The sequence below is a fragment of the Cornus florida genome, unplaced genomic scaffold (assembly GCF_030987335.1).
Source record: "Cornus florida cultivar Cherokee Brave unplaced genomic scaffold, ASM3098733v1 CherokeeBrave_3.0.0_Hap2_Chr11, whole genome shotgun sequence".
Classification (NCBI taxonomy): Eukaryota; Viridiplantae; Streptophyta; class Magnoliopsida; order Cornales; family Cornaceae; genus Cornus; species Cornus florida.
Window position 1 is genome coordinate 92012438 of NW_026775581.1, and position 19526 is coordinate 92031963.

The 19526-nt window shown below is 39.0% G+C and overlaps 2 protein-coding genes across 2 annotated transcripts in view; both read right to left on the reverse strand.

The window, feature by feature from the left end:
- Nucleotides 1–3379: 3379 nt before the first annotated feature.
- On the reverse strand, nt 3380–4885 carry LOC132281541 ((S)-N-methylcoclaurine 3'-hydroxylase-like protein). Its single transcript, XM_059783237.1, has 2 exons — nt 3986–4885; nt 3380–3436 (listed from the first exon to the last, which is right to left on the reverse strand). Exons 1-2 carry the CDS (start codon nt 4883–4885, stop codon nt 3380–3382), a joined length of 957 nt encoding a protein of 318 aa, XP_059639220.1.
- An 851-nt stretch (nt 4886–5736) lies between these two features.
- The window catches only part of LOC132281542 (probable (S)-N-methylcoclaurine 3'-hydroxylase isozyme 2), a 28276-nt gene continuing 14486 nt past the window's right edge, over nt 5737–19526 (reverse strand). The window contains exons 2-4 of the mRNA XM_059783238.1: nt 6436–6810; nt 6223–6336; nt 5737–5934 (exon numbers count right to left, since the gene is read on the reverse strand). Coding sequence (XP_059639221.1) covers nt 5737–5934; nt 6223–6336; nt 6436–6810 — 687 coding nt within the window. The remainder of the gene's footprint in view (nt 5935–6222; nt 6337–6435; nt 6811–19526) is intronic.

A 19526-nucleotide genomic window follows, 5' to 3' on the forward strand; every position in this document is an offset into this window, starting at 1 on the left:
TCATGTATGAAGTGTAGTCAAGGGCCAAATGGTCATTTGAAGTCATTTGTTGATTTTAGTTTTCAAAGTTTCCATTTTAGGTTCATTTTCGTAATTTTGGCCGTTGGGGGGTCGGATTTTGACTCGACCATTTCCGGGAGCCATGGACCATTCCCGCACGCTCAAAATCACTTATTACGTGTGTGTGCATATTCGTTTCAACTTAAAAGTGCATTTGGGGTCAAATGTATACTTGGTGCAAAGTTGCATTTTCGCCGTTTTGAGCCTAAACTGATCTAAGGGCATTTTGGGGATTTTCTTTCAGAAATAAATTCCATTCTTGACTCTGTCACATAGGAAATATGATTTTAGGGGGAGTTTCTTCTTCGTGTTTTTCCGAAAAATGTCATCTTGACCTCTTAAACCGCCCTCTAAGTCCAATTTTCTGCTAAAATCATTGTTCCTGCATTTTTTGAGGTTCCAGACCATGCCACTACCCCATTTGGTGGGTGCCCGTGACTTTTTGCCGCAATTGGCTGGCCCCCGCCGATTTTGGGCAGGCCCCCGCGGATACTGTTCCTGCACTGGATACTCTTCTTCAACGGGTCATATCTCACTCGTTTGAACTCTGAATTGGTCTGTTCTTAAGTCGAAACTGACCGTGTTGAGCTTTCCAATGGTACCAATTAAAGCTTCAGATTTCATTTGCAGCTCAAGTTATTTATGTTTTAGTGAAGTAGTGTTAGAATTTGGTTCGAACCGGGATAGAGTTTCCCTTCCTTCGACTACGAGACTTGATATCTTTGCCATCCAGACTCTGAATTAGGTTATTCTTGAGTTTAAATTCATTAATTTTTCGTTGTCTTTCCTATGGTATGCTTGGTAGCATCCATTTCTCTATGAAATGACTATTTTGCCCCTGGGGCTTAATTGTTACTTTTCTGATCTCTTGCTTCCACACTTTATCCCTTTGGGTTCTGTGTGTGTCTTAGAGGTGTGTTGTATCTCTAAAGACCATTGTTTGATCTTTCACTTTCGCATCTTGGATCTAGTTCCGGCCATCACAGGACACACTGGTTTGAAAAATCTAGGGTCGTTACAAGTGTAATACAAGGTAGATGTTAGGTCAGAGAAATATAAGAAAGGTGGTAAGTGAATGCAATACAATAAATAAACAGGTGTATCGTATGAATTATATACGTACATTAACAGTGTGTATTAAAATAATGATCGAATAATATTTTTTCGTCTTCTAAATTATATGGTCAAGAGTTTAAGTCTCGTATTCTAAGTAAAACAAATAATAATATTATAAATAATTGTTGTAGTAATGAAATTGTAAAAACAACTCAATTTGGCACTCTCACTAAAAATTATATTGGTTGATCTCAATTTCTAAGTTTGTATCAAGTCATTAGTATGCCTAACCAATCAAGATGCACCTTGATCTCAACCAGTTTAAATGGTATGGTACATTTTAATTAATTGAGCAGCCGCCTACATTATATGTGTTATGTCATTAGGCATGACGGATCCATGAAGGGCCCAGTGGGGGTAACCGCCCCCACTGAAAAAAAATTTATTTACAAAATTATCAATAATTTTGTAAAAAAACTTTAAAATGTTTCTACTTTTTGATAAAAAATTTGAATATGTCCCCACTCAATATCTAATAATACTCCACTATACATTATTGTTGTTCAAAGTTGCCCCATACAAGTTTCTAAGTCCGTCACTGTATATCATAGTTATGAATATTATCAAGACATCAAAATTCTTTAAAAAATAATAACTTAATTTACCTAGAAAAGTAATATTCTAATATTATTGAGAACATAACAATTAACAATAACAACGTAAGAATAATATACCATATAAAATTATCGAACATAGTGTCACTAGTCACTACTGGTGTCACAAGAAAAACATTACACTTGTACTTTTATTTCTTTTAATAAATATGGTGCCAGACCTCTAAAAATATGTTTTGTATAATTTGTATGAGAAAATTGGAAATCTACCGTAATAAATATTATGATTATCTCACTAGATCAATCTGTTGACTGAACTTTTCTTGAACTAAACATTATATCATATTCAAATAGAATTTGGTTAAAACCCTCTCTATTTTTGGGTAAATAATTAACTGAAACCCTCTTGTTAACATATGTAGCATACAAATTAATTGTTTACAATGATCATGCAACACATTTATCAAATAACTAACCTTAATATAATATAAAGTGCAACTTTCTTAGCACATAATTAATGAACTAATTATAAAACTGAGCCCACATCATGAACTTATCCACTAAGAATATCAGTGACGTTTAGGACTCCAAATAATTCCAACAATAATGTTGCGAAATATGTCATGAACACGTGGTTTACTTACGACTAGAAATGTAGTGATAGTTCTTTTTATGCGCTTGTAAATATATACACCACAGTCAACCCTGAATCACTCTAGTCTTATTAATTTGTGAGTGCAATTTTCAATTTTTACAATTTGGTATGTCACGCTAAGTGCATTAGGAGTGAGTTTGAAAAGTGAGTAAAAATCCAAATTAGTCTCGGTTAGTTTTTTTTCATTTTAATTATGCTAATTTAAAATAAAATTCGTTAAGTATTTGTTTATACTTAGATTTGCTAAAAAACTTATTCAAAATATATTTTTTTTTCCTGACAATGCATCATGTGAATGATTGATTTTTAGATTATATGCCAAGCAATTGAAACTGAACCCTCAACAGAACGAAAAACTAATGCAATGCTAATTTTCTCCGTACCAGTGTAATTTGTGGAATCACTGACCATACCACAGCTAAGAATAGTATGGAAAAACTTGAGTCTGAATCAAGCCAAACTAGTCCTGTTCAAGCTTGACAAGGCTAGTTGTGCCTTATTCTAATTAATTGATCTGTATTCTATTCATGTCAAAGACTTAAAATTTGACTCTCATTACATAGTTCTCTAACCTGGCACCAGTCAGTTTACAATTTAGTATTACCTTCTTGCTTTTGACAGCAAAGATGGTTTCCATATGATTTCAGTTGAAAGAAAATTACTTCAAAAATGCCAAACTAACCTCTACTTTTTTATTATTTCTACATTAGAGTTCAAAGCTTGAACATTTCCCTTATGGTGATTTTCTTAGAGGGTTATGTTATCTCAACTGCATCAGCTGATCATGAACAAAAAAAATTGACCTCAAATTTCACAGAATAAGCCCTGATAAAAAGATCGATCAAATGTACTGACCACGCTTTCCTTATGTACTCTAGCTAGTATCTACCCCCAAACTAGGAGCCTTCTGTGGTGGTTTTTTAAGTGTACAAAAAGGATTTGCTAGTTTTGCCAATAGAGTATATAGGTGATGTAGAACTGATTGCTGAAACCTTTATGATCCGTTTGGACAGCCAAGGAGCCAATCGGGCATACTGACAGATTTTCTGGACTGATACAGAAGTGAACCCGAAAAAGAGCCCAGTTTTATCAGAAACGGCCTAACTCGCATATATCTGCAGCTTCGATGCTGTGGTAGGGCGTCTTTCGGTCAAATTCAATAGTTTAGGACTCGGGAATGACGTTTTCTCATTTTTGAATATTTCGAAATTTTTGTTAGAAAACTAAACGGATTCGATTTGCTTTCTTTTTTGGTATTTAGTAGTTTTTAGTAATTAAGTTTCTTTCCTTATTTTTTAAGAACATTCAGAGCAAGTTTGTTTTTGAGCTAGTTTCCTTATGTTTTAGGATTTCCTTTATGCTGTTAGGGTTTTATTTATAAATACATGTATTGCATAGCAGATCAATCATTCAATTATCAAATAATATATCAGATTTCTCTTAATTCTTTTTCTGTTTTGTGGATTCAAAACACCCACCTTGTGGATTCAAAGTAACTTGTACCTCGTGAACAAATTTATTGATTCCGCTTACGTCAATAGGCTTGTATTAATTTGTATATATATATATATATATGCATAGAGAGGAGAGAGAAGCAAACGAGGAGCAGATAGTTGATTTGATCATTGCTACAAGAATTGTCCAAGAGGGCGTCCAAGAAGTCCTCTTGGCTCGAAGCATTGCCTCTTCTTCCTTCTCTTCTGTCTTTGATAATGGGCTCCCACGTAGCACAGATCCTCATAAACGCTTCCTTTGCCTTCTTTTTCAAGCCCTGAAGATCTAATGCACCTAAAATTGGATAAAAATCAGACAGATTTGAAGCTGAAATCAACTCGATATATTTTCTTATAAGACTCTTCATCCCTCCATCCACACCCTCTTTCTCCAAGCTAATTAAATCTCTTGATATCGAAGCATTACTCAACATGTTAAACACAGTTGCAAAAACCAATTCTGCAACTTTCACTTCCTTTCCTTCCTTTGCACACACAAACTTCACCATGTCCGTTGCCTTTGTCTCTCTCAAACATGCTTGACACTCCATTGCCTTGCCCGAGAACAGCTCACTTCTGCATATTGTTCTTAAATTCTTCCATCCATCATTGCACTCCAGTGCCCATCCAAGTGACAAGTGATTGAATTTTGAGCTTTTAGCTGGTACTGCACTAGGAACATACCGCGCAGATAAGCTCCGATCATGGGTCTTGAGAATTTCCTCTGCAGCAGTTGTGGATGATCCGATGATCATGATTTGAGTTCCTAGTCTCAGCGACATGAGAGGGCCATACGACCGAGCAAAGTTTGTTAGAGTGATGTGAGGCTTTTTTCCCATCTGAGGAATATTGCCCAATATTGGCCATGGACTTGGTCCTGGTGGAAGTGGTAGACTAGTTTTTGATAAGAAATAAGATTTGAAATGCTTCAGGATGAAGAAGATGATAGGTAAGAGGAGTATAGGAAAGAAGAGATAGGTTGCTTCTCTTGCAATAGTCTCAGTCATGACTTGCAGTATCAAGATCTGGCTTTTTGCAGTGTGATTGTATTTGTTGTCAACTGATGTATTTCTCTCGAGAGATAACCATGTAAAGAAAATCTAGGTTACGTACCCTATCATCTCTCCCTATGTATATGTTTGTTAAGCCGGCAATCTTGATTGCAATGTTGACTTGCCCAATTTACAAATTGCCCCAACGGCCCCATTTCTTTTTTTTTTTTTTGACAATAAACTCACGCAAGCACCTATTTGTCCGTACGAAGATTTGAAGCACTTTGAGATCGTCATATAGATTCCTCAACATTAATGGTATTGAATTTAAATTGTAGCACACTTAGAATAAAGAATAAATTTAATCGCGCATGTAAGAATTATGATTATTTATTTATTTATTTTTTACTTTTTGAGTCCAATCTTGAGTAAAGAGACCAAATGCGCTTTTGACTATCCAAGCTTGAGTAGAGTTGAGCCCATACAGTTATAGCCGTAAAAATAATGTCGTAAATCACACTAATATTCCAAGTAATTAAAGATGTAAACATCCAATGGATTGGTCACTTTACATCATTTGAGGATTGAGGAGGGAATTAGATCAACCAAGTGCATTCAAATTGACCTTCTAAGACATGATTTTTTTAAACTCACCACTTGAAATTTGAACTAACATATTTGCGCAAAAATATATATGCATTGACACATCTTTTATTGATACGAGTATGAGTTGAAATATAAACGTATGCTTTCATAGTTGAAAACCGATATAATGAGCCATATCCTAAATAAACACAAACAAGTGTGATTATTGTAATAGTAGTATATATGGTAGCTAGGAAGATAAGGTAGCAATAATCCGTTGCTTATTTCTTCTTAAGTGTGGGAATGAGGACCAAGGGTATTTCCTTCATCAATGTTATAGAAGCCTTCTCGTTCATGTCTAGCTCATCGGGATCATTTCCATGTGGAAGTGACCAATCAAAATTATGAATCAATGGAGCAAGTACGAAAGGAACAAACTTTGCTGCCAAGGGTACGTAGGGCAGGGCAGATTCTTCTTCCTGCACCAAAATGTAAGAACTCAAAATTATGCCCTTTGAAATCCAAAGTCGAGTTGAGGAACCTCTTTGGCTTAAATTTCAATGGATCTTCCCAATTAATGGGGTCTCGCCCAATCGCCCAAACATTTACTACTACTTGAGAATTCTTAGGATTGGAGTAATTCATCACTTTGTACGAGTCAGGTGCATGGCAAGGAACCAGAAGTGGTGCTGGAGGGTGCAGCCTCAGAGTTTCTTTGAAAACAGCTTGAGGTAATGTAGCTGAGGTAGATGGGATTCTTTTAGCACATCTTGTTTGATTTCTCTCGTCATTTGTTCGCGGACTTCCTTCATGGATTCTGTACTTTCTATCAGTTCTGCCATCGCCCACTCAATCGTATTGGCACTAGAAGCGAATATCTCCTGTGACAATGACGCATCATACGTGTGAATGATCGATTGTGTATAAATAAATGCATAAATATACAGAGAGAGAGAGAGAAAGGAGAGAAGATAGCAAACCAGGAGCAGATAATTGATTTGTTCATCGGTGCAAGAAATGTCAATGAGGGCGCCCAAGAAGTCCGTTTGGCTTGAAGCATTGCCTCTACTTCCTTGTCTTTTGTCTTTGATAATGGGCTCCCACATGGCACAGATGCTCATAAACACTTCCATTGTCTTCTTGTTTATACCCTGAAGATCTAATGCACCTAAAATTGGATACAAGTCGGATACATTTAGAGCTCCAATCACCTCAACATATTTGTCCAAAAGAGCCTTCATCCCTCCATCCACAATCTCCTTCTCAAAGCTCATAAAATCACTCGATAATAGAAGATTACTCAATATGTTATACACAGTGGCAAAAGCCACTTCGCCAACTTTCACTTCATTTCCCTATTTTGCACTCAAAAACTGCACCATGTCCAACACCTTTTTTTCTCTCGAACATGCTTGAGATTCCATTGTCTTGGCCGAGAAGAGCTCAGTTCAGCATATTGTTCTTAGATTCTTCCATCTAACATTGCACTCCAGTGCCCACCTAACAGATGCATCATTGAATTTTGGGAACGTAGCCGGTACTGAATGAGGAACATGTCGTGCAGACAAGATATGTACGATCATGGGTCTTGAGAATTTCCTCTATAGCAGTTATTGTAATACCCCTAATTTTAAAAAGGATATTCCTGTTATTTAATGGTATTTAATTTATTATTTAAGTGCATTTTATTTAATTATGTGTCATTACTTTTTTATTAGGTGCTTAATTGTTTTCTTTTGGGGTGATTTAATATATTTAAATGATATTTATTTTTAGTTATTTGATTGGAATTACTTGTTAGTGTTTTAATTATTTAATTGGCATTAATGGTTTAAGTGTAATTGATTTAGTTATTTGATTGGAATTACTTGTTAGTGTTTTAATTATTTAATTGGCATTAATGGTTTAAGTGTAATTGGTTTAATTATTCTATGTGTGTTTTATTTTATGTGTGTCTTATTTGATTTAATTGGGTTTACTAATTATTATTTTGTTCAATTAGATTATTTGTTAAGTATTTAATGGTGAATAGGGTAATTAGGTAAATACATCTAACTAGGGTTTTAATTACAGTTTAAATTAGGGTTTTATACTATAGCCGTCGTAGGTTTCTACGTTAATTAGATGTGCCGGTTAGGATTGTGAGTTGGACTTAAATGAATCTAGGGTTTAGGAAAACTCTATAAGTATAAGGTAGATGTCTGTGTAAGGTTTTTTTAAAACAAAGCACACGTTTTGTGGAAGTGGAGAAGGAAAAACGCAGTTTTTCACATTCTGCCAAGGTTTGATCAAAGCTCCGATCCCGCTTCGTCTGTGGTCCGATCGAGCTGAATTTTGGAGGAGAGGTTCACGACTCAGTGACACACAATCTGAACGGTGAAGATCAGAATTTGACCTCGGGAACAGTGATTCGTACTCGTGAACAGTAACCGGGTCGCACAGGTTTTTTCCATACTGCCCAGATTTCATCAAACATCTGATCCCGCTTCGTCCGTGGTCCGATCGAGCTGAATTTTGGAAGAGAGGTTCACAACTCAGTGACACACAATCTGAACGGTGGAGATCAGAGTTTCACCTCGGGAACAGTGATTCGTACTCGTGAACAGTAACCGGGTCTCACAGGTTTTTTCCATTCTGCCCAGATTTCATCAAACATCTGATCCCGCTTCGTCCGTGGTCCGATCGAGCTGAAATTTGGAGGATAGGTTCATGACTCAGTGTCACACAATCTGAACCGTGAAGATCAGATTTTGAGTTCAGGAATAGTGTTTCGTACCCGTGAACAGTAACCGGGTTTTGGAACTCGCCGGGATTTTTTTTAAGAAGACGACGTTGAAACTTTGAACAAAAGTTTCTGAGGCAAGATTCTATCCTTACTCTTTCCCTTAGGCTTCATACTCTTTGCACTCTTAAATGATTTCCAGGATTAATGAAGATTAAACCAAACAAAAATGATATCTGTTTTGCAATGAAACTGGTAGTTACAGTAGTGTTTTATACTTGTTCAACCTAGACTAAGCATGTTTGTGGATGATTGTGGTTCTGTGGTTCACGTTTTTCCTTACCACTGCTAGTATAAATTATTGGAAGGATGGGTTTAGATGATAGCTATCTTAACTTCTGTAATAGCAACTGTTGGAACTTAAATATTAGGAGGATTTGAGTTTAACACTAGATCGGTTTTGTGGAACACTATAATTTGAGCATGTCTACATACATACTGTGAATATTGTTTTGATGCTTACATTATCACAGTTAGTATCAACTGTGGAGGTTAAGATTTTGTGATACATACCCTACATATCTGTATGTCATTTGTAAGGTGTTAAATAGAAGTTTTAATTAATTCTATCTTTATATCAGACTAAAGAGAACAACTTAAACTGGGCAAGTATATGTTGTTGTTGTGACCCTGTTTATCAATGCTTATTTTATCACTGCTAACATTGAATATTGGATGTTGGAATTTAGTTGATATATACTTGATTTATTGGTATTATTGACTACTGGAGGATTGGAAAGTAGGCACCAGTATGGGACGGTGGCATACTAAGGATGGGTTTGGTTTTTAAAACAATACCATTACCCACCTACTTGGAATAAGGATAGGATTAACTAAAAGTTAAGTCCCGTGGATTTGTATTGTCATGGCAACTACTTGTTGAGCGGCAATACCAGGGATTTTGGATGGATTTTATATATGTCCTGTTATGGTGCCTCGGTATGAGCTTGAGCCTCAGGACCGATGGCTAGGGAGCGGATATGCATCGGGATGTGTAGCTGGCTACGATGGTTGGAGGTGTACCCTGTTTAGGTATAGGTACATATGCCCACTTCGTGTGCGTTTTAGCATGTTACCTCTATTCAGGTTGAAACAGGCCTGTAGTCCAATGAGAGTCCTTTAGTGTGACTATATATATATATTTACGGACTATTAGCTATTGTTGAATTGTTTAGGATGTACATGCGTATCGGGCCTCTGTTTGGATTGTAGTATTATAGAACTTGCGCGTGGGCCTGACCCACTTCTATTTTTCAGGTACACGACAGTTCCAGGCTTAGACGTGTTCGTGCTGAGCAGAGGTCTCTATTCACTCTTCCGACGATGTAGGACTCTCTCTATAGTTTTATTTCTGGACGTTTATTACAGTTGTTCTATCTTCCGTATGGATGTTTAATAGGGGTCCACTAGAGATGGATTCCCAAGTTGTAAACTAATGGAGTTTTGGAGTTTGGGTTTGATGGATTTTAATAATTATAATATTTTGCGGATTCTATTTTTAGTTTCTTCCAGCTTTAATTTCATTTCTTAATTTATTTTGTATTCCGTGTTCATTATAAAATATTAATTGTTTGATATTCCCTCGAGTTTGGGTCTGGGCCTGATCAACCCGTGTCTCGGATCCGAGGGGTATCACAGTTGGTATCAGAACACTCCAGGTTCAAGTGTCTCTAGGATGTTTTCGTATTAAGTCTTCCGCGTAGCATTTTCTCTTGAATAGAGCTTAAGTTAGGATTCATTGTATTCCTTATGGTTCGTATAGAAAGGGTACTGACGTCTGTCTTTTCGTGTTAACAGATGGTTAACGCTAGAAATGGACAGAACATGTAAGGAACTGGGTAGGAAAGGAGAACGGCACGTAGGCAACAATATCTCCTACGGCGTCAGCAAATGGAGGAAGAGCAGCAAAGGCTTGGGTTTCAAGATGACATGGATCAGTTTCAGGAGGAACAGGAGAATGTTCAACAGACTCTGGACCAGGTCAGAGATCCAGAGATTCCTCCTCACCTCAATGACCTCGTTGCTCGGGCTATAGAGGCTGGGGTAACAGCTACACTTCGGAATCAGCCTCAGGTACAGCCGGCACCTGTACCAGCACCAGTGGTTCAGACGGATTCTTGGGGGAAAGGCTAGGAGCTCTTTCACAAAGGGGAGTCCACCTGTGTTCTTAGGATCAACCGATGCGAGAGCAGCTCACCAGTGGAAACAGGACATTGAGCGTCATCTTCGTTTGGTTCAGTGCACGGAGGTTCAGAAGCAGATGCTTGCTACTTTCAAGCTAGTTGGGGATGCACTACAGTGGTGGGAGTCAGTTACCAGCTCAGAGGAGAGGATGACATTGTCTTATGATGAGTTCAGTGCTCGCTTTGATGAGAAATATTTTCCCTATGCAGTCAGGGCAGCTATGAAGACCGAGTTTCTAAGTCTGCAGCAGGGAAACATGACAGTGGCGGAGTATGAGCAGCAGTTCACTCGCTTGTCTCTCTTTGCACCGGAGGAGGTGGACACAGAGGAGAAGAAGCGCAACAGTTTTGTCAAGGGACTGATGTGTCTATCAAGAGAGCTATTACTGGTAGTCCAGCCTATACTGCCTACGCTCAGGTGGTAGACGCCGCTCTACAACATTATCAGTTGACTATGGACATCAGACAGGCTCGTGGGGAGAAGCGGGGAGATAAAGACTCTACTAATCAGTCAGCTGAAAAGGGGAATGGCAATGGTCACCGGTAGAATGACAAAGGCAAGTTCCAAGGACAACAGCCTTGGAAGAAGCACAAAGGTGGTTCAGATGCTCACCGGAATGGGGCACCTATTCAGAGGCAACAGAATGGGGGACCACAGGCAAGACAGGGTCAGCCACAGGCTAACCGACAGAGGAGGCCATTTGGTACTTTTCAGGGTAGTTGTTACACTTGTGGAGAGTATGGTCATACCACCAGGCAGTGTCCTAAAGCAGGACAAGGACAGGGACAGAGACAGTATGTGCAGCAGGGACAGAGGGCGCCAGTGCCTCTACCAGCTCCACAGGTTCCACGGATTCAGGGATAGACACATCTGGCTTTACCGGCACCACCGCAGACTCAGGGACAGACACCACAACAGTTGCACTATGGCAGGGTGTATAACCCCATGCCACAGGATGTTCAGGCACCTCAGACTATTGAGGGTAAGTTTCTTATTCATGATTTGCATGGACGTGTTTTATTTGATACGGGTGCTACACACTCATTTGTAGCTAGGACTTTTGTTACTTTGTCTGGGATGAGGACGAGGGTATGCACTAGACCTTAGGGTATTTCTACACCATTGGGTGATACAGCTATTATACATGAGAGTGATGGGCCTGTGACACTAGATATTGGCAGACTCAGATTTCTAGCCAATCTATTGGTCCTGAACATGCACACTTATGATGTGATGCTTGGGATGGATTGGTTGTCTCACTACCATGCCCAAGTTGTTTGTTTTGATAGATCTATTATTTTTACCATACCTGGTCAGGATATGTATGTAGTAGCTATGCCACGTTCTAAAGGGGGCGGTAGTACCTATTTGTTCCATGTGGAGGAGGAAAATGAGGAGGGGATTACTGTGTCATTGGATAACATACCGATTGTACAGGATTTCCCGGATGTATTTCAGGAGATTCCAGGGTTGCCACCTAGTCGCGAGATCGATTTTGTGATAGACTTAGCTCCAGGCACTGCGCATATTGCTAGGGCACCCTATAGGATGGCACCGGTAGAGATGAGAGAGTTGAGGGATCAGATTCAGCAGTTACTCAGCAAGGGTTTTATTCGTAGGAGTACATCACCTTGGGGAGCACCGGTTCTATTTGTGAAGAAGAAGGATGGTTCGCTTCGTCTGTGTATAGATTACAAGGAGTTGAACAAGGTTACGATTCGTACCAAGTATCCTTTGCCCAGGATTGATGACTTGTTTGATCAGTTAAGGGGAGCCACATATTTCTCCAAGATTGATCTGCGTTCTGGGTATCATCAGCTGAGGGTCAGGGAGCAGGATGTTCCTAAGACAGCATTTCTCACGCGATATGGTTCTTATGAGTTTCGAGTTATGCCGTTTGGGACGACTAATGCACCGACAGTATTCATGGACTTAATGAATAGAGTATTCTGGGCTTATTTGGATCAGTTTGTTATTGTCTTTATTGATGACATCTTGATCTATTCTCGGTCGGAGGACGATCATGCTAGACATCTTCGCATAGTCTTGCAGACGCTTCGTGAGCACCAATTATATGCCAAGTTCGAGAAGTGTGAATTTTGGCAGCGGGAGGTGAAATTTCTGGGTCACGTGGTGTCAGAAAAGGGGATAGCAGTGGATCCGGCCAAGGTTTCAACAGTGGTTGAGTGGGGACAGCCTACATCACCTACTGAGATTCGGAGTTTTCTCGGTCTGGCAGGATATTACAGGAGATTCATCCAGGGGTTCTCCAAGATAGCAGGACCACTCACTCATCTGACCAAGAAGGGTGTACAGTTCGTGAGGGATGAACACTGTCAGCGAGCTTTTGATGAGCTGAAAAGGAAGCTGACTTCTGCACCGGTTCTGGCTACTCCGCAGAGCGGGATAGAGTATCTTGTTTACACGGATGCTTCGTTACAGGGTCTTGGATGTGTATTGATGCAGGAGGAGCGACTGATTTCTTATGGATCTCGGAAACTTAAGCCTCATGAGCTTAATTATCCAACACATGATTTGGAGTTGGCAGCAGTGGTCTTTGCCTTGCGTATTTAAAGGCATTATCTGTTGGGTGAGTCTTTCAGATTATTCAGTGATCACAAGAGTCTGCAGTACTTGTTCACTCAGCGGGAGCTAAATATGAGACAGCGCAGGTGGTTGGAGTTTGTAAAAGACTATCATTTTTCTATACAGTACCATCTAGGGAAAGCGAATGTAGTGGCGGATGCACTCAGTCGCTGACCTGTTAGTAATCTTTCTGCTCTATTCACTACTGAGTGGAATGCTTTAAAGAGTGTGGATGAGTTATCGGATGCTTTTATGGCTTGCATGGTGGTTACACCTTCCATCATTCGCAAGGTTTTACAAGCACAACTCACCGATCAGCAGTGTGTCGACAAGGTCGCAGAGATAGCTTCCGGAGAGGTTCCATTCTACTATGTTGGGGCTGATGGAGGTTTAAGGTACAAGGGACGGTTAGTGGTACCTTCTGCTGATAATTTGAGGAAGGATGTGATGACTGAGACTCATCACTCTGAGTTCTCTGTTCATCCAGGAGGCGATAAGATGTATCAAGATATGAAGCGGCAGTTTTGGTTGGCAGGTATGAAGAGGGACATTGCTCTTTTTGTTTCTCAATGTAGTACTTGTCAGATGGTTAAGATTGATCATCAGAGGCCGCCAGGAGCTCTACAGCCACTACCAATTTCAGAGTGGAAATGGGAGAGCATATCTATGGATTTTGTGGAAAGGTTGCCAAATTCTTTCAAGGGGCATAATTCCATATGGGTCATTGAGGATAGGTTGACCAAGTCAGCTCATTTCTTGCCTATTTGCACTGACTACACTTCGGAGCAGTTGGCGAGGCTTTACATTTCAAAGATTGTGAAGCTACATGGCATTCCATTGTCTATTATATCGGACAGGGATTCGAGCTTTGTATCTGGATTTTGGAAGAGTTTTCAGCAGGCTTTAGGTATGGAGTTACACCTTAGTACTGCTTCTCATCCTCAGACTGACGGACAGACTGAGAGGGTGAATCAGATTATGGAAGATATGCTTCGGTCGTGTGTTCTGGATTTCAAAGGCGACTGGGAGGAATATTTGCCACTTGTGGAGTTTGCTTATAACAATAGTTTCCAGAAGACTATTGGTATGGCACCATTTGAGGCATTGTATGGTCGACCGTGTCGATCACCTGTTTGTTGGATGGAGGTTGGAGAGAATCGATTCTTAGGTCCTGAGTTTATCAAGGATACCTCTGAAAAGATTGCTCTTATTCGAGATCGCATGCGTACTGCCCAAAGTAGGCAGAAGAGCTATGCTGATCGTCGTACTCGAGCTTTGGAGTTTCAGGTTGGGGATCAGGTTCTACTCAAAGTGTCTCCTATGAAGGGTGTTATGCGCTTTGGGAAGAAAAGGAAGTTGTCACCACGATTTGTTGGTCCATTCATGATTACGGATCGCATTGGAGCTGTTGCTTATCGGTTGGCACTTCCGGATACTTTGGATCACGTCCACAACGTGTTTCATGTTTCCATGTTGCGGAAATTTCTTCGAGATGAGGATCGGTATCAGCATATCGATGTTGGGGAGATTGAGTTGCAGCCGGATGCAACTTATTTAGAGCCACCGTGTCGTATTGTCAACCGACGAGATCAGATTCTTCGTAATAAGGTTATTCCTTTGGTTCGTGTTCAGTGGAGTCATCACAATGAGTCTGAGTCCACTTGGGAACGAGAGGATGTCATTCGCTCACGGTTTCCTGAAATATTGGAAGAAGGTAAGAGTGAATTCCGAGGACGGAATTCCTTTTGTTAGGGGGGAAGAATGTAATACCCCTAATTTTAAAAAGGATATTCCTGGTATTTAATGGTATTTAATTTATTATTTAAGTGCATTTTATTTGATTATGTATCATTATTTTTTTATTAGGTGCTTAATTGTTTTCTTTTGTGGTGATTTAATATATTTAAATGATATTTATTTTTAGTTATTTGATTGGAATTACTTGTTAGTGTTTTAATTATTTAATTGACATTAATGGTTTAAGTGTAATTAGTTTAGTTATTTGATTAGAATTACTTGTTAGTGTTTTAATTATTTAATTGGCATTAATGGTTTAAGTGTAATTGGTTTAATTATTCTATGTATGTCTTATTTTATGTGTGTCTTATTTGGTTTAATTGGGTTTACTAATTATTATTTTGTTCAATTAGATTATTTGTAAAGTATTTAATGGTGAATAGGGTAATTAGGTAAATACATCTAACTAGGGTTTTAATTACAGTTTAAATTAGGGTTTTATATTATAGCCGTCGGAAATTTCTACGTTAATTGGATGGGCCGGTTAGGATTGTGAGTTGGACTTAAATGAACCTAGGGTTTAGGAAAACTCTATAAGTATAAGGTAGATGTCTGTGTAAGGTTTTTTTAAAACAAAGCACACGTTTTGTGGAAGTGGAGAAGGAAAAACGCAGTTTTTCCCATTCTGCCAAGGTTTGATCAAAGCTCCGATCCTGCTTCGTCCGTGGTCCGATCGAGCTGAATTTTGGAAGAGAGGTTCATGACTTAGTGACACACAATCTGAACGGTGGAGATCAGAGTTTGACCTCGGGAACAGTGATTCGTACTCGTGAACAGTAACCTGGTCGCACAGGTTTTTTCCATACTGTCCAGATTTCATCAAACATCCGATCCCGTTTTGTCCGTGGTCCGATCGAGCTGAATTTTGGAGGAGAGGTTCATGACTCAGTGACGCACAATCTAAACGGTGAAGATCAGAGGTTGACCTCAGGAACAGTGATTCGTACTCGTGAACAGTAACCGGGTCGCATAGGTTTTTTCCATTCTGCCCAGATTTCATCAAACATCCGATTCCGCTTCTTCCGTGGTCCGATCGAGCTGAAATTTGGAGGATAGATTCATGACTCAGTGTCGCACAATCTGAACGGTGAAGATCAGATTTTAAGTTCAGGAATAGTGTTTCGTACCCGTGAACAGTAACCGGGTTTTGGAACTCGCCGGAATTTTTTTTAAGAAGACGACGTTGAAACTTTGAACAAAAGTTTCTGAGGCAAGATTCTATCCTTACTCTTTCCCTTAGGTTTCATACTCTTTGCACTCTTAAATGATTTCCAGGATTAATGAAGATTAAACCAAACAAAAATGATATCTGTTTTGCTATGAAACTGGTAGTTACAGTAGTGTTGTATACTTGTTCAACCTAGACTAAGCATGTTTGTGGATGATTGTGGTTCTGTGGTTCACGTTTTTCCTTACCACTGCTAGTATAAATTATTGGAAGGATGGGTCTAGATTATAGCTATCTTAACTTCTGTAATATCAACTGTTGGAACTTAAATACTAGGAGGATTTGAGTTTAACACTAGATCGGTTTTGTGGAACACTATAATTTGAGCATGTCTACATACATACTGTGAATATTATTTTGATGCTTACATTATCACAGTTAGTATCAACTGTGGAGGTTAAGATTTTGTGATACATACCCTACATATCTGTATGTCATTTGTAAGGTGTTAAATGGAAGTTTTAATTAATTCAGTCTTTATATCAGACTAAAGGGAACAACTTAAACTGGGCAAGTATATGTTGTTGTTGTGACCCTGTTTATCAATGCTTATTTTATCACTGCTAACATTGAATGTTGGATGTTGGAATTTAGTTGATATATACTTGATTTATTGGTATTATTGACTACTGGGGGATTGGAAAGTAGGCACCGGTATGGGACGGTGGCATACTAAGGATGGGTTTGGTTTTTAAAACAATACCATTACCCACTTACTTGGAATAAGGATGGGATTAACTAAAAGTTAAGTCCCGTGGATTTGTATTGTCATGGCAACTACTTGTTGAGCGGTAATACCAGGGATTTTGGATAGATTTTATATATGTCCTGTTATGGTGCCTCGGTATGAGCTTGAGCCTCAGGACCGATGGCTAGGGAGCATATATGCATCGGGATGTGTAGCTAGCTACGATGGTTGGAGGTGTACCCTGTTTAGGTATAGGTACATATGCCCACTTCGTGTGCGTTTTAGCATGTTACCTCTATTCAGGTTGAGACCGGCCTCTAGTCCAGTGAGAGTCCTTTAGTGTGACTATATATATATATTTACGGACTATTAGCTATTGTTGAATTGTTTAGGATGTACATGCGTATCAGGCCTCTATTTGGATTGTAGTAGGATAGAACTTGCGCATGGGCCTGACCCACTTCTATTTTTCAGGTACACGACAGTTCCAGGCTTAGACGTGTTCGTGCTAAGCAGAGGTCTCTATTCACTCTTCCGATGATGTAGGGCTCTCTCTATAGTTTTATTTCTGGACGTTTATTACAGTTGTTCTATCTTCCGTATGGATGTTTAATAGGGGTCCACTAGAGATGGATTCCCAAGTTGTAAACTGATGGAGTTTTGGAGTTTGGGTTTGATAGATTTTAATAATTATAATATTTTGCGGATTCTATTTTTAGTTTCTTCCAGCTTTAATTTCATTTCTTAATTTATTTTGTATTCCGTGTTCATTATAAAATATTAATTGTTTGATATTCCCTCGGGTTTGGGTCTTGGCCTGATCAACCCGTGTCTCGGATCCGACTGGTATCACAGTTATCGATGATCCGATGATCATGGTTTCAGTTCCTAGTCTTAGTGACATGATTGAACCATATGACTAAGCAAGGTTTACTAGAGACATGTGATCGGTTGAGAATTCGATCTATAATAAATCAACCTTCGCAATAGCACGAATCATTGTAAAATAGGGCTATTGGTCGGGTAAGTCGAACTATTGGGACTGCGCTAATCTATGGCAACCTAAGTGTCTAGAGTCTTTTTAGAATGATACGGGGTGTTCATAGAGGATTTGTTGGTTGTCACTTAAGCTATGAAATTAAGATGCATAAAATAAAAGCTTGCAAGGATTTAAAGGAGATGAAATACAAGTAAAGAAGACTAGGGAAGTGAATCCGCCTCCATCCCTATACACATGCTAGATTAGAGCTAAATTGGGGGAAAACAATATATGATGGTCAAGAAACATAGCAACACTTAGTTGCTATAATATCCTCAAGAAGTTCATTAAATCTCAAGCAAGCATGATCCATCAAAGGTGAACATGTTTAGACTACCTAACTAAGGTGTAACTTAACCACATTTACTTGAATGAGAGATTATCTAGCCCTAGATAAAATGATGAAGCACATGAAGGTAAGAAATAAGCATAAACCATCAAAGGCTTCACCTAAGCAATGATCTATCAAAGAACTTATCAACATGCCATTAAACCATTTCATAACCTTGTCTCCATTCTCACCATGAAAACTCAAGTAATATGATTAATATAAGACATCATCTAAGACAAGATAATCAACTTACAGAAATCATCCATACATATATCAACATTCATTACAACAAATGAAGTGCTCTTGGTTATGAAAAGACTATAGGATATACATTGTAATCCCCAAAATATAGCCTAAATTAGAACATGCTTACAAGGGAGGGGCCTCATCACCTCCCTAGATGGAGGTTTAGTTACCCATAGGAGCCTTAGAAGAAGGAAGAAGCTTGGAAGATCCCTCCATTTTCTAGCTCCTTTGTTGTAGCTTCAAGAACTCAATCTTTTCCTCCTCATTCTCTCTCTAGAAATCTTGCAAGATTGAGATATGATATATTGTGTGTGGTTCCCCTCACCTTCTAGACATCCTCTCCACCAAACCCTACCAAACAAGGCTCAACTCCCACCAAAAGACATCTCCAACCAACCCATAAAGATGGAAATCAGAAATGAGGGATTCAAGGAGCAAGTGGGCTGAAGTGATGGAATTTCGAAGAGCATTCTGCCTAAAGTTCGAGCGCTCGAAGTAAGCCCTTTGAGCGCTCGAAGTTCCATCAGAATGCTCCTTTCTCTTGACCTGCTTTGCACTACTTTGGTACAACGGCCATAACTTTCTGCTCCGAACTCCAAATGATGAACCGTTTCAAGATTTGGAAAGCTAATTCAAAGCTCTAAGTATGCCATGTTTTAATGGAAGTCTAGTTCTCAAGTTTGGTAGGTCAAAAATGAAAAGCAAGGTCAAACTCCACTGCTGCCAGAACTTCAGTCTTGAGCACATTGATATTCAAAGAATCAACAAAACGTCATTTTTGCTCCTTTTTGGCCAATGAACCTGAAAATATATAAAAAAATGCAAATGAAGTTAATCTACATAAAATAATCAAATAATGGACTTAACTAATGCAACTAAGGGCGCTTGAATATGCAATATTCGGCGCTTATCAACATGTGAAGCTTTTTTCCCATTTCGAGAATATTGCCTAATATTGGCCATGGACTTGGTCCTGGTGGAAGTGGTAGAGTAGTTTTTGATAGGAAATAAGATTTAAAATGCTTTAGGATGAGAAAGATGATGGGTAAGAGGAGTACTATAGGAAAAAAGATAGAGGTTGCTTCACTTGCAATAGTTTCAGCCATAACTTGCAATACTAACAAGAACTAGCTTTTTGCAGTGTAATTGTATTGTTATGCATTACCTTAATTTCACTGAGTATATATAGA